Raw genomic sequence first — 19366 nt, 5'->3', positions numbered from 1 at the left:
AGTGCCACTGCAAAAAATATAATGTTTTTAATGTCAAAATCCTTGAATTTATGCAATGCACGCACCGTGCACCATCAAACAATTTGTAATTTGCCGATATAGGTAAGTATAGTCGTCGAAGAACATTGGAGTGGGACTGAAGTACACTACAATACATAAGGCATATAGGTAGGTTGAAAGGCCCAGAAATGCTTTCGTTTTGGTATTCGGTATTCGGCAATTGAATTGGTATTCGGCAATTGAATTGGTATTCGGCAATTGAATTGGTATTCGGCAATTTGTCGAGTTTGCCGTGGACGCGCATCACGCGTTGCTTTGCAGAATATATTTGCAGTTTTATTTTAGATTTAGGGAAGAAATGGGTTTGATAGTCGATGGCGTTAAACAGGGATGGGGCACAACTATCGATGGAAACACTGCGAGAAGATTTTTCGAAACTTCGAAAGTCATAACAAATTAGGAATCGATAGTATTCTTCGGGAAAAGAACTACTGACCCTCCAAGTTTTGGTTTCAGGAAAAAAAATAAATGCGAAAAATTTCATCAGTACAAAAGACACAGAAGAGTTCCCTTTATGGATGGTATTACATGCCATCTTCTCTACACAAAATTCTGATGCAGACAAAATCATCGCTTATTTTTAGTTTCGATGAGAGCATCTGAAGAGGCCCCAGAGTCTAGGAATAAATACTTTCGGCAATACAGAGAATGACGTTCAAGAAGGTCTAAGAACTTTTGCAAAATTACATCTTTTGTTGTCTTCCGATCCATATATAACTGATATGCGTAGCTGTGATAAAATTCGTAGCGATTTAACAGAGAAAGCAATATCTCTTTTGCCTACTCTCAATATTTTTGTTTTCTTTTTGTTGAGATTAGTTCTTTTGTGAGTCACCCACAACAATAATTTTTCATTAACGTTATTTGGTACAAAGAGCCATATTAATTAGATTTAAGAAAAGTAATTTCTCATACATGTTATAATGTTTGTTTTCTTTTTTGTTTATAGATGAGCTCTTTTTTGTAGACACCCTGTATATTTTTTAAAATATCTGGTATAAAAAGGCCATAATTTTTAACAGAGAAAGCAATTTTCTTTTTGTTATAATATTTTTTGTTTTTCTTTTTGTTTTAGATATTAGTTCTTTTTTTGATACACCCTGTATATTTTGCAAATTATATGGTACAAAATGCCATATTAATTTAGATTTTTGTTGTATTTATTGAAGTTGTACATAAAAAACAGTACAACTATTTTCCTATGCTTCGATCCATTGTGCGGCGTTAGCGATGGTTATGAAATGAGTATTGAATAACGCTGTCATTGTGTATGTAAAATTATATGTGGACTATCATTGATTTCCAAGCCAACTGGACCCCGTTTTTTTCGATCATATGGTATATTGTACAGTAATATAATTGAAAAAAAATATGTCTAGAAAAAAGCTAGTTACAAGAAAAGACAGAAATAATTTGTCATAAAATATTTATATTTAAGTACATTTTTTTATTTACTTAGTATAAATTAAAGATAGATTATTCCCATTGTAGTAAATAATAATTGTTAAATATTTTATTTTATTTAAGTAGGGGGTAAATGTACTTATTAGTTTTGTGAAGATCAACATTAAACATTTTTCAGTGCCACAAATATAATCCAGATTTAATTAATAAACAATAGAACAAAACTGCATACATATTAATAGATATTGTTAAATTAATAACACAGTATCTTGGGAATTTTCAAACATAATAGTTGTCACTTCATAAAAATCTAAAATTCTCAATAACATCTATTCATTAAGGCACTTTAGTTAAATTTTGTTGATTTAAATAGCTCTAATAGATATACCTATTAGATATTTTAATTTATGCTTCTGTTAGCTGTTAGATCAAACACTGTCTCATCTTCATCCTCGTCTGATAATGGCAAAGGTACCATTTCCACATCACTTCTTCTTGCACGTACCCCATATTTGGTTACTAATACCCTCCTCTTATCTACATTTTTTCTCCTTAAAGTAGAGGTGTTTTATAAAATTATTACTTTTAGTTAACATTTCCTTACCTGTAAGTTTTAAATGCCACATACAAAATAAATATGATACTTATTGCAACAAAAACTAATATTGCCCTAGATACAGCACCTGTTTCAACATCATCATCATTTATTTGATTTATTATAGGATTGGTGATTTGATTAGTTTTATTTGAAATAATAGTATTATTTGCCGAAAGAATATTTGTAGAATTAATTGTTGGCTGTTCATTTCCTTTTTGTTTGAGTTTAGTTAAGTCAATATGCAGTTCTGGATTATGATTCTCAACTTTCGACTGCAATTCTGAACTGTTATTGAAATTTTTAGTGTGAATTTGCCTATCTAATGCATTTACGTAATTAATATAAATATACAATATATAAATGTTTATCAACCAAAACATTCTTATGGCATAAATAATGTATGCATACTTGAAGATGAGCTTTATAATTATTTTTTCTTACTTAGGTACATTTAAATTTCTTAGTTAAATCTTCATTGTTTATTTACTTTTTTCTGGCTTTTTTTGCTTATTTGGCAATGAAAACATGACATGAACATGAACATAACCAAACCTCCCACTGCAGAGATAACCATGAGATAACCAATGAATAAAAAAACACGTGTTTTTTTCTTCATTGGAGATAACCATATGATAAGGAGATATGAAGGAGATAACCAATGGAGATAACTAAACTGGAAACCATAGAGAAAAGAAATAAATAAAAAAGTAAAGATTTCAGTTAAAAAGTCTCCTTTTTGCTGCCAGGGCTAATCTGGACGGGGCCTACTTTGTTTACGCGGACTCCGAACCGCGGTCCTCGGCCATGTCATGGTCAATGGTCGACCGACTTGGCAAGTGTCAATCGAATCTACTCACGTGATATCCGATCTAATCCGGCTCTCCTCGAACCGGCGTGAATGAGCAGTGTGTGTCAATAGATTTTACACTTTTGTCTTTTTTTGGACAACAGCACGAAACAGAGTTTCCAGAGAGAGTTTAGAACCGATCGCCAGGGCTGTGGAGTAGTTTATGAAGCAAAAAACTACGCTAAAAACTACGCGTAGTTTTTTGTATTAACTACTTTTTAAAATTTTAAAAACTACCTTCAAAAACTACATAAAAACTACATTAAAAACTACCTTCAAAATTATAGTAAAACCTAAACAATTTAGATTTTAAACAAAAATCAAGCCAAATTCTTATCATGGAAGTATAAAGTTATACCAACAGTTATACCATTATACGGTAGTATAAAAGTTAAATATCAGAAAAAAAAAACAATTTTTTTTCAATAAAAGTGTATTTTCTATGAAATACAAAGTAACATTAAACACAAAATAAACTATAAATTCTAATTTTTAACTACTAAGTATCAAAAATATCACATAATAAAGAACAAATTCACAAAATATAGATTTTTTTTTCTTAAAATTTTGCTTAAATTGATCAACAAACAAAGTTTTTAAGTTATGTTACACTGTTATTTTAAAAAACTACATTTGTTACATAAACTACACATTTAATACTCGACATTTAAAAACTACTTGTGACGTGTAGTAAATGCTAGTTTATTAATTACTACGTGTAGTTTAACAGTTCTGCCTGTCACCTGTTACCCGATGGGCGCGTTCAGGATTGGTTCAGGGACGGTCAGCGGCTGAGTTGGCTGAGTATTTATGGCTGAGTAAGCGGTTTCCCTAAACGGTCTCTTTTTACACGCAAAAACAGTCAGCCGCTGAGTAAAATACTCAGCGGTCGGTCAGCCGCTGTGTTCCCTGAATGCGCACTTTGTTTCTTCTTTCTTGAATGGTTTTACGGTCTAAGTTGCCAGGATTATACGGCCGAGAAAGAAATATAAGGGAGGAATATTAAAAGCCAGACTTAGGTATGGGGATGGAGCTTGGGATGGGGTAAACCTTGGGGGTAAACACCCTCACAGCTAAGAACAGGTAGACATCATATATAAAAAAAGCAGTCTTTTATATGTATTTGATAGACATTCATATTGATCATATCAATGTCAAAAATGTCATTTCTTGTTCAAGTATATTCTGTGGTTCAAGTGTTTTATCTGTGGTTTATGGTCAATTTTTGATAAAAGTTGTTTTTGGTTGTTTTTAAAACTAAATATAGAAGTAAACAACTATTTTTGAATTTTTCGAAAATGGGTAAAAACAAAAAGACCAACCAAAAATTATTTTTTTCTAACTATCCGTATACAGTGAAAGAACGTTTATACAGAAGGTTTGTTTGTATATTTTTTTAAAGTTCTTGTTAAGTTGATAATTGTTTTTAAGCCCAAAATTTTCAAATGGGAGGCAACGTCATAGGTATCACAAAGGAAATCGGGGTGATAATGAAAGTCATTATTTTAGAAGAGACAGGGCAAATGAACAGCTCAGGCCATCTTCTCCTGTTGAAGGAAGTGAAGAATATATGGCTCGTAAGATAAAACACACTAGTGCAATTATAATGCGGCAGTTACTGACTCCAGATGAACCAGTTATATCATCAGAGTCAGCAATAGTACAAAGCAATGTAAACAAGTCATTCTTAGTCACGAAGGAAAATGCTTTGAGTGAAAATTTAACTAAACAAAAAGATACTCTGAATAAAACTAAAAAATGTAATAATATTGAATTTAATGTAAAAGAAATAGAAGAAAAAATTATGTCTCATATTTTGAATTTAAATGATGGAAGAAGAAAAAATTTTATTAATGCAACATCAACTGGATTAGATGTAACTATTCAAGAAATGCAGAAACAAAAGAGATTAGAGTTATCTCGAATATTGAGAAACATGTGTAATTCACCATACGATCCAAAAGAGTCGGGAGAACTTATTAACTCAATTATACCAGATATTGGAGTTAAGATAGAAGAGTTGCCCTTGAATGTTATAGAAGAACTTAGATTAACTTTAAATTTTGACTTTGATGAAGGTACTTTTCAGAAAACACAGAATTCATTAAGAATATCTTATTTATTTATTTATTTAGAAATTAATGTATAATACGCCTGGTACTAGTGTTGTAATAAAGAGAATGTTCCTGTTCATGAAGAGGGAATGTTTGCGAACATTCGCGAATCTCCAGGATCATTGTGCAGGAACATTCTCTTATAAGAGCATGTATTAGTACCGTATGATAGAAAAAAAGCGGCGTCAGCGATGGCTATGAAATCAAGATCGCTGTCATTTTATATATAAATTTATATTGGAAACATCATCGATCGTTATTTCCTAGCTAAGTGGACGCCGTTTTTTTTTCGATCGTATGGTATAAATGAGGATGTATAAGCACAAATGAGAATGTTCCCTATAAACTCTTCCAAATTAAAGTGACACTATTTTTCAGTCTAAATAATAATAAAATAATAAATACATAAGCTGTTTATACTACAGTATTTTCTCTATAGTATTTATAATATAACATAATCTTAAACTTCAGTAAAAGTCCGTTACCTATTTCTATATAAAATCACTGCAAATTACGTTACTGCAGCAAAATCTGTCTTATTCACTTATATTGCTTTTTATTGTCAATATCTTTACAAATCCTGCATTTTTTCATAAGTTTTTTATGCAAGTAAAATATTACTATTGACGTCGAGATCCTTAATTAATTTTAATAAAATAGTAATTTAATAAATCAAGTTAGGATCGAAAAAAACGGCTAGGAAATGACGATCCATGACATTTCCTATATAAATTTACGTATAAAATGACAGCGTTCTTCATTTATAGTTATCGCTGACGCCGTTTTTTCTTGATCACATTGTATAAAAACCCGCAATATGCATCATACTGCAACAAAACCCGCCTTACAGTGCTTTCAGATGGAGCGGAGCAACCGCGACGGACCGTCCGCGACTTCGAGCAAGTACCATGAGTTTATATGAACAATTTCACATGGGTCGCGTATGCTCCGTCCGGATGAGTTCGTCGACGGCTATCTTGAAAAAACATCCGCGCCGACGGTCCGCTCCATCTGAAAGCGCTGTTATCCGAATTATTTTTATGTTTTTTATGTTTAAAAATTAAATATTAATTTTTATTTCTAGAAAAACGAGATACAAAAAATGATTCCACTCAATGGACACGTTTTTTGTAAATTGAAGAATTTGCTAAACAGTTTTTGCTTATTATCACAAAACAACATTTGTTGGATGGCGGGTTTTGCAACTTGACGCCTCCCTGCGATTACAAAAAAACAAACTATGATGTGTAACTTTTTTTGGAGACACAGTGTAGAACTTTATACAGGGTCCGGTAATAGTGGTTGGGTATCTGTAGCTCCTAGAATAAAAAACTTGAGAATTTTGTTTAAGTGCAAACCCAAAGTATGTACGAGGATGTATTTTAGGAAAATATTTTAACTTCTATAGGGTGGCTCAAAAAAGTGAGTGGATTGGGATGATGTTTTTAAATGGAACACCCTGTATATCATAGTCAAAAGATATGAGTAAATACAGGGTGGTCCGAACTGTATTCCGGAAACGTCGGCGGCATATTCTGCAGATAAAAATAAGTAAAAAAGTTCGTATTAGTGTATGTCCTAAAATGCTTCCATTCACACTTTTTTGAGCCATCTTATAAAAGTTAAAATATACATCCTCGTACATACTCTGGGTTTGCACTTAAACTAATTCTCAAGTTTTTTATTTTAGGAACTACAGATGCTCGACGCACTATTGCCGGACCCGGTATATTTTTATAAAATGCTTTCAATTAACCTACATATGCTCCCAAAATTTAATTTTGACATAACCTATTGTTCTCCTTGGAGGCTCCGCGTTGTACGAGAGGCGCCACCCTGTATAGGTGTATTATGAATTTAGAATAAAATGTTAACGAACATTCACCAATGAAAGAGAAAATATGGAAATATACTTTAATTAGATTTAGTACATATTTTAAATATTTTTTCTTGTTTCTTCTGACAACAGGATAAGATATAACTTCTGAATTGTTAAATATATTTTCTAAGTTGGGTAATTTGATTTAGGAGTAACGAGTCAATAAGCAGTTATGGAAACCAGAGGTATTTTATAAAAATAAAGATATTTTTCAAGTTTCCTACTTTACTAGTGAAATATTAAAATTTTCTACAAAGGAACTTGCCTAAAAGATCAGTACATTCAAAAATGTCACGTGAGCGGTAACGCAATGCAGTGTCTTTGATACTGTAAATTACTACTACACTATGTAGTATTGATATTGTTACTCTGTAATTCCCAGAAATGAGGATGTGTTCTGAATACCTATTTGTTCCCAATTTTTTCTTCCTTTTGATCTAAATGTCTTTTCAGTATAATGAAAAAAACTAGAAAATTCAGAATAAAATTTAAAAAAGTAATTGATTGATTTTCCAATCTCCTTTCATTACGCTAGTTATAAATTTTCGACATTTGCTCGTTTATTCACCTTCGTTTTCAGGGTACTTGTCGTTGATTACTCGCATCTTCAAATATCACTCGCATTTCCGAGAGATCCATATAACAATAAATGCAATGTGTATACGCAAAGCTGCGAATGATCTAAAGAATAACATTTCAGGGAACATTCTCCAAAAATACATTCTTGAGCATTTTACGCGTTATACTTACTCAATTAATTAACATTAATTAGTTGGTATGTAAACTTTTCAAATATTTGTTTTTAATTACAGAACCAGTTGCTAGAACAGAATTCGGATTGGATGTTGACAATCAGGACAGGATTGTTGACAATTCAGGATTGGATGTTGACACATCTGATACTTCTAGTTATACAAAAAGTCAAAATTGCATCGAAAATAGTTTTACTACTTTAGAAGTTGATAGTATAGAAATTAAAACTGAAGGTATATTAGAAGGGGATAATGAAGTAAACAGGAATACACTTGATGATAGCGATCTACAAATAGTTGATGATAATTCAGTGCACAGTTGCAATACTGTTTTGATAAAGAATGAAATTGAAGACGAGACTGAATTGGAATCAGAAATTATTGACTTGGAAGATTGTGGCAATAGTTCAGAAGAAACTGTTGTATCTCCGAGTATAAGCAGCAAAGAACAAAGATTTAGACAAGAAGTAAATAGCAACAAAGAAGTAAATGCAGCAAATATAATGTCTAATGGTGAAAATCTATCTCTATCAGAATCAGATTTCTATAATTCCTTACAAAGTTTTTCAAGGAATTATGGCTGCGATGTTAGCCATTTAAAGGAAGTTTCGCATAAAATGAATTTTATTGATAAGTGTATCGACCAATTAAAGGAATTTAGAAAATCAATATTTAATGCTTACTGCTATAGTTTCGAAAACAATCAAAATGGAGGAGAGAATCAAATTACAAGTACACTTACATTGACAAGTCCAGTTGTTGATAATGAGGTGCCCTCAAAATTACCAGAAAGAATTTCAGAAAAGCAGAATACTTTACTGACATCTGATATGCATGAAAATTACTGCAAAACCATTAAAGAGGAACAGGATAATATAGAACACATTTTAAATTTTCCTACACTTAATGAAAAGGTTTTAGTTATTCAGGTATAGCAAATATAGTCTAGTTCTAGTTAAACTGTATTTTTTTGTGGAAAGTTTTGGGTAGTTCTTGGTTTAATTTTTTCTCTATATTTTTTGCGGCGCTGAATGTGAATTTGATGTTTGCTAAGAAAATTTCGTGACGGAACATTTTCAGCCTTTCGTAAAAAAATATTAAAAATAGAAGAACTATCTTGAAATCAAAACTATATTGCGTATTGACTTTAGATGGCCTGTACTTACTTTGCTGTAAATATCGTAATCTTAAATCATACAGAATGTTCAAAATTCTACACTTGTATATTATTTTTTTAATAGATGGAGAATTAAAAAATTAATTTTTTTTACGTAGAGGATTTCAACATTTTTAACGGTTTCGCAGATATTCGCGGTTTTATATTTCATATGTCATTTTCCACAGTAAATTTTTATCAAAGCCACCTAATGATTTTTATTTCGTATTTTACCGTTGAATGAGCCATATGAAATAATACCCCAAGTATCTGCGAAACCGTTAAAAAATTTGAAATACTGAAAAAATGTTCATTTTTTAATTCTCCATCTAGTAAAAAATAATATACAGGGTGTTCCATTTAAAACAAAAACGAAGAAAAAATATTTTACACTTTAGAAAGTTTGACGTAGAATTTTGAACATCCTGTACGATTTAAGATTACGATATTTATATCAAAGTAAGTTCAAATCATCTAAAGTAAAAACCTAATATAGTTTTGATTTTAGGACAGTTTTTCTATTTTTAATAATAAAATTCTTTTAAGAAAGGCTGAAAAATATATATTTTTTATTTATTTATTAATATTTCTGAAACTGTCGCAATACATTTTCTCATATCTGAGGATTATGTAAAGTGATCTGAAAGGAAGCCAAAAATGCAATAATATACAGGATGTTCCATTTAAAAAAAGTCATCCCGATCCACTCACACTTTTTTGAGTCACCCTATAGAACTTAAAATATTTTCCTGAAATACATCCTAGTACATTACCTACTTTATGTCCGCACTTAAACTTATAAAAAAAATTCTCAAGTTTTTTATTCTAGAAGTTACAGATACCCGACGCAAAGATATCCAACTTCAGCAGTATCGTGCTAGTGGGCTTGGGGATCTTTAATAACATTAATGACGGTTCAAGCCATTATTTTTCTGTAAAACTTTAAGAAACTTTAATTTCTATGGTTAAACATTGTCGAAGTTGTGTCGTACCCATTTATTGCTTGAAGGATTAACGTAGTATCAGGAGACAGTTTTGTCGGCTGCAAGAAAGGGTGTTACAGATGTAGTCCTTTGTCTAGTTTGAGAAAAAAATTAATCTGCAACTATACTTGTACTTATATTTATACATAATTTAAATATAATAAAAATTGGATTTTTTATTATCAGAATTGGTATAATTGTTGAAATCACTCTCTATATGACATTCAACTTAAAACTAAAAAAAACCACATGCTCGACTTCAATAATATTAAGACTTTTGGATTACAAAAGTAGGTATTTACGGACATTACCAAAAAACGCTAATTTTCAACCGGCTGTTGAGGCCGAATAGTTCTTCAGAGAAAAAAAACTTAAATAACACAAATTATAGGAAATTGTCTGTACTTTAATTTTTAAAAGAAATATTATTTACGAAAAGTTGATTTTTCTAAAGTTGTAAACAAAAAAAAAACGCAGAAAATCCAATTTTCCCCTTTTTGCATTTTTCTCCATGTTTCGACAAAATTTTATTAGCAAATCTCAGATTTGAATTCAGCACTCCCAAAAACATAATAAATAGAAGAAATTAGAACTACCCCAACACATCCCCTACTTTTTTTACAAAATCATCTATTTGCATTCTTTTTTAGAGACTAAAAGAAGAATTAGTAATAGGTACAGATTGCGGAAATATTTTTTGTATATGTTTGGCCACTGGAGAAATAATTTATACATTAAAGATAACAACAGTCACATTAACTAGTATGTTATTTATTAAGGGATTAAATGGTTTTATGTATATGTATATAGGAAGTTTCGATAGAGTATTGAGAGTATATGATTATTATAATAGACAGTTATTGAAATCTTTTGCTCTTGATGATCAAGTAAGCTGTATGGATGCTATGTGGGGATATATTTTCATGGGTTGTAAGGCAGGAACCCTTGTAAGATATTGTATAGAGGTAAATATTTTTAATACAATAATAATTACACCCGGGAAAAATAACCGTAAAGAAGCGATAACATGAATCCCGCCGAAAGATTTAGAATGGAGGCTAAACTTGCTAACTAGTGTTGCCCATCTCTAAAATCAAAAGTCGGTAGTTTCGAGCTTGAAAAATCGGTAGAGAAAGAAAAATATCGTTTGATTCGATCCTAGTTTGTATAAATACATACAGGATGTTTCAAAAAAAATGTACCATATTTCGTGGGGAGATTCCTAAAAAAATAAGGTTTAGGCGCGATTCTGACTAACGTACCGTCAAGTAAATATTCTTAAATACATAGGTCCGCTTCTGCTTTGTTTCGTAGCTTTGTTAGTCTTCATTATTTTCGATTTTTTATAATTTTCTTTTAAGTGCTTTAACGATTTTCTATTCGTATCGTCATAATTTTTGAGGGTAAAAGTTACTATAAGTGCGACATATTTTAATGCTAAAAAGTGTCGACATATTTACCAGGGACGTGCATATGGGTTATCACTAGAATATTTTTCTAAAAAAAGCATGTGCGTCACTGACTTTTTCTCTTTTTAGCAAAATTTTCTAGTCTGTTTACTGCCGATGATGAGATAAACGCAATTTTATTAATTTACCTTAATTCTAATAAGTCTCTAATAGCACCCTTTAAAAAAACATTAATGTCATGAACTGGCCGAAGTGTTAAAAGAGTACTCGTTGATTTCTCATCAAAAAATATGAAAAAAAGTTCCTATAAACATGAGTAAATGCATAGTTTTAAAATTACAGGATGTTAAATCTTTTAAAAAATAGGTCTTTTGTAATTCTTAATTGCGTTTATCTGATCAAGGAGGCCGAATTCGACAAAATATCAAGAGATAACTTTTAATTGGCATTAAACGGCCTACACTAGTTTTGATATCAAAAGAAAAAAGTCAGTGGGCGCACATGTGTTTTTTTGAAAAATATTTCAGTGATAACCCATATGCACGTCCCTGATGAACTTATCGACACTTTTTTAGCATTAAAATATGTAGCACTTATAGTAATTTTTACACTCAAATTTCATTCGAATCACTAAAAGTACTTGGAAGAAAATTATAATCAATCGAAACATTATTAAGACTTTACACCCTGTGTGAAAAATAAATCTTATTTTTACGTGAGGAATCTCCCCACGAGATGGCAAATGTTTTTTGAACACCCTGTATACTTTTTTTTAATTTATTTTTCGATATCATTATGGAGTTCAATGGACGAGCAAAACTCAAAGGGTTTGAATTTCGCTCATTTCCATTTTGAACTAAGTTGTCCATATATGTTATTTTGTAGGTATATACTATTTCCTGTAGTTAATTTGCTTTTTACTAATGTGATATACACATAGATCTTATTTTTTTACAATATTATTTTACAATATTTTATTTTGCTTTGTAAATTTTTGTTTGTTTGGTTTGGTTTGGTTTGGAAGTTTAATTTTGAATTAAAGAATATTAGTATTGTATAACAATGTATTTTCGAATTAAACTAACAATTATCATACTTATATATTCTTTTGCTGGGCAAATTAAAATGTCATAATAGAACATCGGTAATCAATTCCATGGATACATAGTTTGAAGTTATTTATAAATTTTTAGAAAAGAAAAATTGAATCAACCGAAAAAAATGTTGGATTATGTACAATGGTAATTAAAGCAACTCAAGAAGGGCCACGTAAAGTGCTGGTAGTAGGTTATAGAGGAGCTCCAATATATTTAAGATGTGCAATGTCTGGCCTTTTTTTGCGATACTTTAGTAGCGACGCCATATCTCCAACTGTATATTCGTTAATTTTGGAGAATAATTTTTTATATTGTGGGACTCCACAACAAAGTATATTGGTTTTCTCATTTCATGTAAGTTATTTGTCAAATTCAATACATTAATAATTGAAGGATATTTTGAGCTTTACGGAGACTAACCATTAGGGTAGGGTGCACCAAAAAAAATATTTTTTTTTTAGTTACCGGGTAAAGTTTAAGCTTTTAATGTTAATATTAAGAGGTGCCTCATCATTGATTTTCTATTTTCCATTTAAATAATATGGGGAAACAAATTCTTTTTTTCTTTGGAATTTTATCGCGTTCTAACAAATCAGCGTTTTGTACAAATCAATATACGTTCTTGTAGGAAATTGAACGGCCTTCAAAAAAGGTCTGATATGAATTTTCATTTACTCAACTCGTTTGAAAGTTATTGAAGGTTAAAGTTGAACATCGTATATGATAACTTCCACAATTTTTTATATTTTATCAAGAAATATTGGCTCTTACACATAAACCATCATATTTTATCACTATTGTTAGAGATATATAACAATCGATCTCTATAACAGTAGATTGTTTGTTTACAGCAGAGAGAAACTAATAACTAAAGTGAGAGGGCTTGTGGAATAGGGCATTTCGTAGACAAGTTTATTTTGTCACCGCGCATCCCAGACGCGCATAGCGTTTAGGCGGTCAAAAAAGGAAGTTTTCAACTTTGCAAGTTAAACATTTAAAAAACAGGATTAATTAGATTGTCAGTAGCTTTTTCTATTTCTTAGTTCTAGAAGGAGATAACTAAAATCTGTTGATATTCGGAGCAAATCGGAGTAATAAATTGTTTTTAACTGAATGTGCCTGTTTTTTTAGCTTGTCAGAAGAGAAGATTATTGTCATTATTGATTATTTCAGATTCCACGAGTATTCGGCATTTTTGTAATTTTTGTTTTGTGGTTGAGACCCAGACAAAACGTTTCCCTTAAAGGTAAGTTTTATCTCGGTAATTATTTTAAGATACCTAATAGTAATAGTGAGTGCACATAATAATTATTGTACATTGCTAATTTAATTTTTTTAATTTAAAAAATCACATTCTTTTCTGATACCTATGAAACGACTAGGTATTATACCTGGTATTATTTCCAGTAATACAAATTATTTTCTTCAACTGCTAGGTTCTTGTTATAGAATAAAGACTATCAAAAACATTGATTACCTACGGGATACCTACTGATACTCTATGCGAGCTCCCAACCGTGCTTTCCTGTTCACTCCCAACCAAGTTAGATAAAAAAGATACTGAAGATTGCAGCCTTGAGTTGGAGTATGGCAAGGAGTATGGAGTTAAATAAATTATTATGTTCCTACACAGTATTTTATTTATAGGTTTTAATGTTTTAAAGTCTAATAATATATTTTCGTTGTCAACAAAATCTAAAAAGACTACGAAGATTTCTTATTATAAACTTGAAAGATTAAGATTCGGTTCAAATATACAAATTTTAAATTTTTGGCGCCAGAATATAGGTATGAATGCAACCTACTATATCGATAATGCGCTCATAGTTCGGGTTAGACGCCAAAGGCCGCGCCACTAACACAGTCTTCAAAAATTAACGTTGATCGGTCTCTCTCACTTTAGTTATTAGTGTTCTCTCTGGTTTACAGGTGATAATATTATATTGACGTTTTAGTAATAAAGTCGTCAGAAGTTTAAATATTTAAATTGAATTTATTTCAAAAGGAATTTTGTAAAAGAGATAACAAATTCAGAAGTGGGATAATCGTCCGACGTTCTTTTATGAGAAGCATGAGTGAACAGGATAGTGAAATTAGCCCAAATCCTGTACTGGAATCAAATTTTGAAAATGTTTACCGAAGTTAAGTAGAGCTGCCTATTAGTATGAATACACAGACACGACAGGGTGAGCCTGTGAATTTAAATACTGTATTGGATACGATGCAGGCTATAATCCAACAAAATGCCATTATACTGCAAATGATGAACGACCGTCAAAATCAACAACGGGATGTTCCAAATTATATATTATGCCTGATTTTTCGAAATCCATTCCATTTCTCGACGGTATTGATTTGAAGAAAAGTAAATTTTGGTTAGAAAGTATAGAAAGTGCCGCACAACTCCATAACTGGCCTCCAGCATTTATGTTGGAAACTGCGCTTTTCATTTAACTGGAGCAGCATACCATTGGTATGATTATAGAAGAGAATACTTAAATTCTTGGAGACAATTCAGATAGTTTATGATTTATTATGTATCATCATTATGGTAATTATGTATCACCGTTATGTTAATTATGTATCATCATTATGGTAATTATGTATCATCATTATGTTAATTATGTATCATCATGATGTTAATTATGTATCATCATTATGGTAATTATGTATCATCATTATGTTAATTATGTATCATCGTTATGTTAATTATGTATCATCATTATGATATTTATGTATCATCATTGTGTTAATTATGTATCATCATTATGCTAATTATGTATCATCATTATGGTAATTATGTATCATCATGATGTTAATTATGTATCATCATTATGCTAATTATGTATCATCGTTATGTTAATTATGTATAATCATTATGTTAATTATGTATTATGATCCTATTGCTAGCTTATTGTATTATTATGAATTTCTTATGTTCTTTATGTCATTGTTATGCTTCTATGTCATTATTATGTTTATTATGTCATTATTATGTTTCTAATTTTACTATAAATCTATTGTTATTTGTTATCGATCGGGGCGATCGAGTGTCAGGTTGGCTGACCTGTTAGAGATATATAACAATCGATCTCTATAACAGTAGATTGTTTGTTTACAGGTGATAATATTATATTGACGTTTTAGTAATAAAGTCGTCAGAAGTTTAAATATTTAAGTTGACTTTATTTCAAAAGGAATTTTGTAAAAGAAATAACACTATATAATATGGCTCAAAAATGTACATAAAAATATACACTACTTCACTATATATTATATTTCAACACAAAATATGATATTTTATGTTTTTGAGCCATTATTTCGTGATAAAATATAAAAAATCTTGGAAGGTAATTGTGAAATAAGGTGAAGTTGAATTTTAACCTTCAATAACTTTCAAACGAGTCGATTAAAATGAAAATTCATTTCAGACTTTTTTTGAAGACTTTAATTTCCTACAAGAATATGTATTGATTTTTACAAAACGCTGCGCTGATTTGTTAGAACGCAATAAAAATCTAAAGAAAAAAAAATTGTTTCCCCGTGTTATAAATGGGAAATAGAAAATCACGATGAGGCACCTCTTAATATTAATATTAGCTCAGACTTTACCAGAATTTTTTTTTCATCATCCTGAACGATATTGATAATTTCACGCTAATTAAAAAGAAAGAGAAATATTTATTTTTATTGGTACACCCTAATAATCACACAGAAGCGATTTTTCTTGTAATACATTTTTAGTGAGTTTATTTGATTATTTTTAAATGCAAAAAAATACTTTTTTGGAGTAGTAAAGCTTGTTTGAAAACGCTGTTTTCTGTTGACTATTGTAAAATTTTAATTTATCTATTTATATCTGGTCTTTTTATAGATATATGTTTTTTATTTTTGTAAAAAATCATAATTTTGAAGGAATATATATGCCATGTATTTCCTTTCTATATTTTTTACATTTTTTACTTGTATTCTTAGATCTAAACTTGTATTTCACATAAAAAAACAAAACAAAAGGGACAGATGCTTAAATTTAAAAATTATATTTAAATATATAATAATTAACAAATTCTCTTAATAAAATTTTACACATATTTTCATAATTGTCGAAATTCTGACTTCAAAGTAAAAGAAATTTATTCTGTACTACAGGATTAAAATTTTGATTGCTTTATGAATCATCTTCCGATTAGGAAAATTTATATGATAGAAACTTTATATTTAAATACTATACACTCAAATTGTTATTTATTTTTTTGTTTTAGAACGGCAATCTTGTAAATAAGATCAGCTCTGAAAATCTTAGAGGGATAAGTTGCATGAACATTTATAACAGTCATCTTTTTGCTGGTTGTTATAATGGAAACGTATATGTATACAATTTGAATACACAAAGTAACGTCGCAATTATGGAAGGTCCGGGGGGAGGTATAATATCAATGGAAGTGCTCCACAACCAGGTAAATTTTCTTCCAATAATTACACACTTCCATGTTTCTTGTTCTTCCTGCTTTGTTAGGGTACGGATACAAAGAAAGCTTGTTATAAGCGCTTATTACCAGCGCCTACAAGACTACACAACGAATTTTTAATTCTTGGTCGCTTATTGTCTGTGCTGGGTGTGCGTATTGTGATTTTCGACGCTGGTTTTTGGCGCTAGCTCTGGTCAAAGAATATTATACTCTGGCGCTGGTTTTCAGCGCTGATTAACCAGTTTTCTTTGTGTGCGAGCATTACATATATTTCCAACTTTAAATTATAAGTTTTGAGAATTCACCTAAAACATTGTTTATATTTCTAGGTAATTGTTGGAACACTTACTAAACAATTTACTTCCATTCCCATTCCAAATTCAGTTCTTTCTTGATAGAAATTCCAGTCTGTATATTAAGGATAAAAAAACAGGAAACTACAAAAGCGCATGTATACTTTTATGATTTATATAAAATATTTTCAAAATGTAAATAACTTTTTAACTAGAATATGTATATATTGTTTTGTTATGTATATAAATAGAATTAGTATTTCTTTTTAATGAATTTTGGTATTTTGGTAATCCTATACACTATACAAAAATTTAAATAAATTTTTAGGAGCCTATCATAATGCAAAATCAGGAGATAAAAAAAATACATATGCGAATCACATACTGATTCAAGGTACAGTAAAATCTATAGTTTCTACAGGAAAAGCATATACCATCTCGATAGTCGACATCCAAATAATTACAGAAAAGCAATGTACTTATTTATGTAGTAATGCAAGTAAAGTAACATACAACTGTTACTGTTACACTATAGGTTAGTATTAGACCGGCTATAGGTTACAGTAGCGACATCTTGAAATAGTTTGCATTGTTATTGATATTTTGTGCTGAATTGATGTAAAAGCCGGTTTTTGTAATGCTCCAGTATACAGATTTGTAAAATTTGGTGCCTACATAGACATAAAATTGAAGTTTGAACTAGTTTTCTCTGACTTTTTTTTCTCATTGAGTCGATTTAGACACTTGCCAAGTCGGTATGCCATTAACCATGATATGGCCGAGGACTGCAGTTCGGATTCTGCGTAAACAAAGTAGGCCCCGTCCAGATTATCCCTGGCAACAAAAAGGAGACGTTAACTGAAATCTTTATTTTTTTTCTTCTCTAACTGAATATTTGCACTTTTTGCACATCTCAAGAGAATTTTGGTTTTTGGCTGGCATGACAGTTGTCACATCACCTATGTCCAAATTTGTTATTTAGTATAGGTACTGAAAAATTCTAGGCATACAATTTAATTTTTAATAACTAAATAGCCAAAAAAATATTTTTTAAGTGTTCTATAATATAGAATAGTTTTAAGGTATAGACTCTATAATCTGTACTGCTTATGTAATTATTGGAAAGACTAGGTCAAATTATCACCATATTTATAGGCTTGGTGCATTTCAGTTCATTTTAAAAATTTCGACCGTAGCGCTCGAACGGCAGCAATTAGAAGTGCCGGGTATTAAAGTATTTCACGCACTCCCGTTACCATTTATGTGGATCGTATTGAAATAATATTAATACCTATCGTGGCTTTGTCATAATAGGTATTTAAGTATTTGATTTTTTACTAGTGCAGTTATTGAAACTATAAAACACTCAGGTACGAGGTTTGTGTGATGTAACGCTGTTTCGGGTAGTAAAAAATAAGTGAAAAAGAACCCGAACTAGGCGTTTTGTTGTGTTGCGACAATTTCAAATGTTAATAAAATTGCCGAAAAAATGTTAATGCGTAAAGGAGAGCGTAATTAGGGCATTGTTGGGTGCAATAACATTCAATAACTCCCGGATTCACAGGTTCTCATACCGATTTGATCAAAAGCAAAAATGGACTCAAGCAGTTCGACGAAACAAGTGGGTAAACAAAGTGCTCATTACATAATGAAAAAACTAAGTAGGATAGATAGAGTTGGATAGGCTATTTATATACAGGGTGGTCCGAACTGTATTCCGGAAACTTCGGCAGCATATTTTGCAGATAAAAATAAGTAAAAAAGTTCGTATAAATGTATGTCCTGAAATGCTTAGTTTCGGAGATAAGGGTGTAGAAGATTCATTTTCGTTTCGATTTTTTTCAAATAATTTCTTAAGTAACGTTAATATTTGGATGAAAATTGGTGGATGTGTGTTTTTTGACATGGCAAATTTGATTTTGATGTCAATATGACTCCCATTTGTAGGTGGCGTCACCTACATGTGTTTTAACTGTTTTGAAGAGTAATAACTTTTCGTCGGTACCTGTATAAAACTACTGAGTAAAAAATATACATTTACGACCTTTTTTACATAAAAAAGGTCTCTTGGTAAAAATCGCTACGAGTAATGGTTCTCGAGATATTTGGAATCGAAATTATCAATACTTGTCCTCATTGACATAAATTAAACATGTTGACTAGTTATTAGACTGAAATCATAAATTTGAAATCTTTTTGTGTCATAAGTTCAAAAGAAACTGTTTAATCATCATTTTTTCGCAGAAAAACTTTAAAATTTTTTTTAATTTTAAAATTTAAAAAATTTATTATTTCAGTCAAATAA

At 30.5% G+C, this 19366-nt stretch overlaps 2 protein-coding genes across 3 annotated transcripts; one reads left to right on the top strand and one right to left on the bottom strand.

The window, feature by feature from the left end:
* Nucleotides 1-1469: 1469 nt before the first annotated feature.
* LOC115889029 lies at nt 1470-2652 on the bottom strand. The gene is made up of 2 exons (XM_030908936.1): nt 2069-2652; nt 1470-2015 (listed from the first exon to the last, which is right to left on the bottom strand). Exons 1-2 carry the CDS (start codon nt 2440-2442, stop codon nt 1865-1867), a joined length of 525 nt encoding a protein of 174 aa, XP_030764796.1. The 5' UTR covers nt 2443-2652; the 3' UTR covers nt 1470-1864.
* A 1444-nt stretch (nt 2653-4096) lies between these two features.
* LOC115889002 lies at nt 4097-17760 on the top strand. Of its 2 annotated transcripts, XR_004051351.1 has the most exons (8): nt 4097-4287; nt 4341-4987; nt 7715-8583; nt 10444-10758; nt 12396-12653; nt 16562-16756; nt 17098-17256; nt 17390-17760. XR_004051351.1 is itself a non-coding variant. In XM_030908908.1 (7 exons), the coding sequence occupies exons 1-7, from the start codon at nt 4208-4210 to the stop codon at nt 17161-17163; spliced, it is 2430 nt and encodes an 809-aa protein (XP_030764768.1). In that variant the 5' UTR covers nt 4097-4207; the 3' UTR covers nt 17164-17760. The 2 variants fall into 2 exon arrangements, 1 of the variants encoding a protein (XP_030764768.1); XM_030908908.1 differs by having other exon boundaries at nt 17098-17760.
* Nucleotides 17761-19366: the final 1606 nt, after the last annotated feature.

This window comes from Sitophilus oryzae, unplaced genomic scaffold (assembly GCF_002938485.1).
Source record: "Sitophilus oryzae breed Bouriz unplaced genomic scaffold, Soryzae_2.0 scaffold_810_pilon_pilon, whole genome shotgun sequence".
Taxonomy (NCBI): domain Eukaryota; kingdom Metazoa; phylum Arthropoda; class Insecta; order Coleoptera; family Curculionidae; genus Sitophilus; species Sitophilus oryzae.
The sequence above is the reverse complement of the archived record's forward strand: the minus strand, read 5'-3'. Positions and strand labels throughout refer to the sequence as shown.